At 39.7% G+C, this 6,534-nt stretch overlaps 1 protein-coding gene across 2 annotated transcripts in view; it reads left to right on the top strand.

Moving 5' to 3' along the window:
- Window positions 1-4,686, top strand: part of UQCC1 (ubiquinol-cytochrome c reductase complex assembly factor 1) — a 51,817-nt gene extending 47,131 nt beyond the window's left edge. For both annotated transcript variants that reach the window (XM_075109099.1, XM_075109097.1), the window contains 3 exons: window positions 5-82; window positions 1,489-1,602; window positions 4,340-4,686. In XM_075109099.1, the coding sequence (XP_074965200.1) occupies window positions 5-82; window positions 1,489-1,602; window positions 4,340-4,474 (327 nt within the window). In that variant the 3' untranslated portion in view covers window positions 4,475-4,686. The remainder of the gene's footprint in view (window positions 1-4; window positions 83-1,488; window positions 1,603-4,339) is intronic.
- Window positions 4,687-6,534: the final 1,848 nt, after the last annotated feature.

Raw genomic sequence — 6,534 nt, 5'->3', positions numbered from 1 at the left:
TCAGATCAATTCAGTTGTTCTGAAGGAAGATTTGAGAAGTATGGTAGAAAATTTCTATGCAGCTCTATTTGGATATGATGAGGTAAGAAGGATTTTTTTTCAGAGCATGTGCAAGAACAAATAGACCATCTAATTCATGAATGCAGAATACTCCAGATAGGTAAAACATTTGCCACACATACCTTTGGAGAAATGTTACGTTATGGATGCAGGCTTCTTAGTTATTGCAATCATCTTATGCCTTGAATTAAAGTGCTTTAAGAAAAAAGGAAGCACACAGAATATTGATTTAAACCATGGGACATGGAAGGAGGGGTGTCCTTTGTACTGCTTCACCATCACTGCTTGACCATCAATAAATCATTTTCTCCCTCTGAATCCCCTTGTACTCAGCTATACTTTGAAAACAAAGAGAGTATTTATAGGGAATTTATGCGAGAGGATATTTACAGGAAGTATCTAATAATATGGGAGGCAAAAACACTGCTCTGCACAAGTGTCTGCAGGACTTTCAAGAAGAAAATACAATTACATAATCTCTTTTAGTAGTTATGTTTTTTGCTCTAGTGGGTGTTGCTCTTCAGATGCTCTTATTCACATGGTGATACTGTGTTTTGCACGGTGATTTGCATTATTAATATCTTGTAAATGTAAACTTCATAGAGTTACGGACAGTGTTATGCATGCAAGTCTTTAATCTAGTTTTAAGTAGAGCCAGAATGTGTCTGCCTATTTTTTTTTTCCCCTCCTCATTTTTGTTGACACTCTTTTTGGAAACAAAGTGTCTAGTTAAATTACAGACAAATGTTGACCTTTTTTATTTTTAACGGAATATTTTAAAGTCCTCTCTTGCCTTGTTATGAGACTGGTGATAATACCACATAATCTAAAAGGACAATAAAAACAGGAAACAATTTAGACAAAAAGCACTCATGGATGTGATTCTTGTATAAGCCAAATTTTAATATTAGATTTAATTGGAAAAATGTAGATAGTTCTTGATGATGAGTTCTCTATTTCTCATTTAGAGTGAAAAATAGAAAAGCAAAGCAAAATAGCAAAGTCCTGACTACATTTCTGCAAAATTGTATTAAATATGCTTTAATTTTTTTTTTTCCAAGTGTCATGGGCTTCACAGAATTCTGTGAGGTGGTTCTATTCTTCTCTCTAAGGCCAAAATTTTTATGGTAAAGATCTCTTAACATAGAAATGCAATTATTGGCTCCCCTATTAGGAATACCCTGAGCCAGACTTTTTCCAAATTAACTTGCCAGAATATTTGTTCCAGGCTGCTTTGTAAATTAATTTAAGGCCAGGGTTGTTTTTCCATTCTGGGAAACAGGGATGTTAATACCTTTTCATATGCACAGTCCATAGCAGCTGCGGGCTTTGAGACTGCTAATATTGTCAGTTGCCGAGTAACGTGGTTGTCTTGTGTCCAGACCCTCTTCACATGCAGTTTTTAATTCCCTTCTGTACTTCCTTTAGGGAATCTTGTCTGATGATCATGTTCTGGCAGCAGCTCTTTGGAGAAACCTTTTTAACAGGAGCTGTGACGACCCTCGGCACCTGGAGTTACTTGTAGAATATGTGCGCAAACAGGTACATTACAGCTCATAGTGTTACTTCTCTTCATTCTCTTGTTTAGAATATTAAAATATTTATTGCTTGCATGCAGTGTAGCTCAGATCTCCTCATAAATATAACTGATTTTTATATTCAGTGATAATTTTTAAGGAGAAAAAGGTAAAAATATAAAAACGGGCTGATATGTATTGTAGTTTAAAAAATGGCTGCAGAGAAATTAACGGAATATTGAAAGCAACCCAGCTCATCTTTTTCTGGACCTATGCTGTGGAGGGGCTTGACAAAATGTCAGAAATGGGCTGCAACTTGTTGTAGAATTATAATCGATGTTGCAAAGTTGGGATCCTCTTCATAATGAAATAGCACACAGAGCTTGAAAGTCTCCCAATGATCTTTGTGGGAAAGAAGTAAAAGGTTTTATTTTCCAGAATGATTTTTGTTTTTCAGTTATTACCTGGAGGAAAAAATATTAAGTAGTGTTTGTCCTCTCAACCCTTCGGAGGTTTGTGAACCAGGTTTCTAGTAAATGTTGGTGGGATGTAGTCCAGGTGGCTACCAGACAGAAAACGGATGAGGAAGATTGTAGAGGAAGAGTGTAGGCTGTTGGACAGGGAATTGAAGACTAGAACCTCCACAACAGCATTCTCTAGTGTTCCCAATGCTATATTCAGAACCAGATAGAGATTTGGAAACACAGTATTTCAGTGTGCGTCTGAGAAAAGGGTATGGGAAGTAAAGGGCTGAACTTTGTAAGGGACTGAGGACACTTCTGGAATGCTAGAGAACTTCTCAGGAGGGACAGACAATTTAATGCTTAAGGTTGCTGATGGTTAACATCACTGAGGCTGTAGGAGAGTTTAAAACTGAAGATGGTCAGGGAGCAAACACACATAAAACTGTAATTTGGGACAATTTGCTGCCAAGTGGGGAATTTGTTGCACTTCTGTATATTCAAGAAAAGGATAGGACAGAAGGTATCAGCAGTTGAATAGGAAACAGTGGTCACAGATAAACGTGTCACATTGGGGAAAAATCAGCACAGCTTCTGTGAAGGCAGGTCATTCCTGCAGACAACTCTGAAGTAGTGCACTTGAGAAAAACAGTCCCAGCTTTACATATATAGTGAAGAGCTCTAAGTTGGCTGTGACCACACAGGAATGAGCCCTTGAGATTATAAGTGTATTATCAAAATGTCAGCTCAGCACTCTGTAGTGTTTAAAAAAAGTAAAACAAATGCTCAGAACTACTAAGGAAGGAATAGAGAATAAAATAGTGTTGTCATGCTACTTTTTAAATCCATGGTACCCTTGTGATCTTGAATAACGTGTATGGTTTGGGTTCTGACTATCAAGATAAAAACTGAACTGAAGAAGGCTCAGAGAAGAGCAGTAAGGACGTCATGAAACAGCTCCTTTACTAGCAATGAGTAGGGTCCCCTGCCTGAAAAAACAGCTGAGAAAGAATATGAGACAGCTCTGGGAAATCTTGAAGGCATACGAAAGGTGAACAAGGAAAGGCTGATCACTGATAGAGCGTGGGGACAAAACGTTGCCACAGGTTGTTTGGAATGCACAGCTGCACACTGGCAAGTTTTATAGAATAGAAGTCTGTCCAGGGCTATTAAATCCAAAACAACCACTTCAGGCTCAAAATCCTTGAGCTAACAGATTTTGAGAGGGAGAGAAAATAAACAAGGAAAATAACAATTGTATGCATGCATTGTACTTAAGTCCTCCTGGGGAGTCTGCTGTTGATGGCTGTCAGAAACAGGGTACTGTGGGTGGTTCTTTGGTCTGACGCTCTGTGGCCACTGGTGTATTGTTTCCTCTGTTGAGAAACTCCTTGTCAAATATCTTTTGTTTCAGTAAGCATTGTGTACAAGGCCTTTCTCACAATTTCTTGCTGATCCTGTCTTTAACAGTGGCTATTAGTGGATGCCAGAAAAGAATATAGTAACAGGGCAAGCACGTGTACTATTTCCCTGGTCAACTCTCCTGGAAATCTGCTTTCACAGACTTCCTGAGCCAGAGCTGGTGTTTTTGTCTTTTACTGACCCTTGATGGGCTTTCTTAGTTATTTTTTTTTTCCTCCCTTCTCCATCCTCCTCGACTCTCTCCCCCCCCCCCCCCCGCCCTTTACAGTGTCCTGTGGCAGCAAGTTAACCCTATGTTGTGTGATAAGGGGATTTTTTATTTTGCTTACATTGCATGTTAAAATTTTATTTGATCCCAAGTATTTCTTGTATTGTGAGAATGAGTGTTCATTCCATGTTCATCTCCTCCAGCTCATGTGCTTTTATAATATAAATCTCAGGCGTTCCCTGCTGGTCAGGCTTTTTCTCTATAGTGAAAAGCCTTGGACTATGTGAAACCACTTTTATGAGAGCACTCCAGGTAGATGATGGTACTAGCAGTGTGTAATCTGATGTAACTGCTGGGAAGATAAAATGACTCATGTTAGCTTGGTGTGGCTCTTCTTTGTCCTGTTGCTAAACTCTCAGAGGAAGCATTTGCTAAGGTGTTAGTAGAAGACCTTATGCAGTTAACTCCAGTGGATCTGCAGATACTTATCTCGTAGCCTTTCTATGACATTTAAGCAGTCATAAATTATTTTTTGAGGTCTACCTCACACAAACGGCAACGTATGCTAAAACCTCCCTGTTCTGCTTTCTTTCTGGAAAGCAATGTGTTTGCATAGCTCTTGAACTTGAATGGGTGGTGGGACACCTTTCACTAATGCCCTGTCCTTGCAGGTGCAGCACCTGGATGCGCTGAACGGGGAGGACCTGCTGCTGACGGGTGAGGTGAGCTGGCGGCCATTGGTGGAGAGCAATGCCCACAGCATCCTCAAGCCCCTTTCCCCTGTTTACAATGACGAAGGACTCTGAGAGCACCGGTGCCTGACTCTTGTATCAATTTGTCAGATGAGCTTGGGAAGCATGCCTGAAATTGAACTGGGCTGAAGCTGTGGGGTCAGGAAGGAAAATCTGCTGTTGAAAAGAAAATATTTTGTTAGATAACCTATACGTGGTGACACAGTTGCAAATTGGACAGCCATACGCTTCTGAATACTCACCCACAAATAAATGCTAGTTTGAGAGCCTCTGTCCCTTTTATGGCACTGAGTGGTCCTTGCTGACAAATTGAAAGACTTGCCTTCTCTCTTTAGGAAACCAGATATTTTACCATGACTTAGAGTTCTCTCAAGAAGACATTTCTGTTATTTGCCTTTTTTGGAGAGCTGCTACATATAGACACAATGGTGTTCCTCTGCCACTGAATGGTTGTGAATGCAAATCTGAGCTTTGCATATTAGACGTTAATGTATTTTAAAAGCCTGATATCAAGATGGAATGGTCCATTTTTGCTTTAGTGGAGTTAAGAATTGCTTTAGCAGATTCGGAAGGGTTTTCTGTGAAAATCTTTTTTTAGGAACTCTCTGCTGTGTTGCACAAGGGTAGGAGGGTGCAAAGAATAATGGAGAGTCTCTAGTAATCCTCTATGAATCTAGCCGTTGCAATGAGGATAAACTCCAAAATTTGGCTGGGCTGTCACTAAAAGCAGCCTCGGAGTACCTGGTGTTTCAGTCTGCCTTGCTGATATTTCCATAGTCTTTTTAGAGTTGTTGTCTAAGAATTTCTTTATGAAAAGAACATCCCTGTTTCTGTCCGTGGCTCTTAATGGGACAGGACTATGCTATCCTCCATCCCACAAAGCAGTGGTCCAGGGCTTCTTAACAAGATCTGCCAACCCAAGTGAAAACTTTATATAGCTGCGCAGGCAAATTACACCAGTGTAGTAATTATGGGAGCAAGAGCTCCACTGATTAAATCAGTAGAGGCTGAGGTGTGCTGCGTAGGTGGATGGTTCGCCAAGCTATTTCCAGGTCAGCAACAAAAACAGTTTTCATTTCACTCCTGTCTAAAATCCTAGTTAATAAATGTCAGTCTGGGTAAAATTGATGTGCACGTGTTTTCTGTGCCATGTGCGCTTTTCGTAAAGGTAGGCCCTATAATAGAAGGACGTATTCATAAAAAAAGCTATTAAACAAAAGTCAAAGGTGATAATCCTTCATTTGTAAAATTAATCCTTAACTGGTGAATCCTTAATCTGGTGAAAGTGGGACTGTGCCTGGCTGTGACTGTTCTTCCTTCTGAAGTTCCTTTCTTTGTATGTTGTGTTTTGGGGAATATGTGACATCCCTTCTCTGTGTAAGGAGCAGTGGGATGCAGAATATAGGCTCCCAAACACTAAACTGTGGGGGTTTTTTTAATATATTCTGTTAGAGAGCCTTCTATGTATAAAAAAAGACATTTTGTTATTTTTTTTCCAAGGTGAACTTCCTCAGTTTAACTTGTTATAAAATGAGTCATGTAAAGAAACCCTCTATGTGTGAGGTGTATCCCTTCTCTGTGAAAACATTACAGACCAAACAACTTGCTTGCAGTTTATTTAAGATGCTTTTGTTGAAAGCTGAGCTAAGCAGAGAAACCTCTTATGTGTGAAGTATTATACAGTGTGTGAGATAATAACACCTTGTAATTCATTACAGCTGGGTTGTATTTACATAAAAGAAGGCTGAGCTGTGTAGGAATTTGCTGATTAATTTATTTTTAATGAGAGTGAAGTACAGCAAGTACCAAAATAAACTTTGCTTTGTGTATCTTACTGCTCCTGAAATAGGTGGAAAAATTAATGGTAGATATTTTGGCTCAAAGCTACATACATTAATTCATATACAAAACAGTCATTTAAACTTTAACCCCTTTCCTGCTATGTAATTTAAACCGGCACTCACGTTATCCATGCCATGGGAACACAAGACTGGGAGTACACCACCATCCAGCCTGGTGCTGTGCACAGGTCAGAGATCGTGTAGTGTCTGTGGCGCTGATGCTGTGAAGCTAGCAAGCAGTAGAATTCATGGGACCACTAGTCTGGAGATAAA

This window comes from Phalacrocorax aristotelis, chromosome 13 (assembly GCF_949628215.1).
Source record: "Phalacrocorax aristotelis chromosome 13, bGulAri2.1, whole genome shotgun sequence".
Taxonomy (NCBI): Eukaryota; Metazoa; Chordata; class Aves; order Suliformes; family Phalacrocoracidae; genus Phalacrocorax; species Phalacrocorax aristotelis.
Note: the sequence above shows the minus strand (reverse complement) of the source record. Positions and strands in the feature narration are given on the sequence as shown.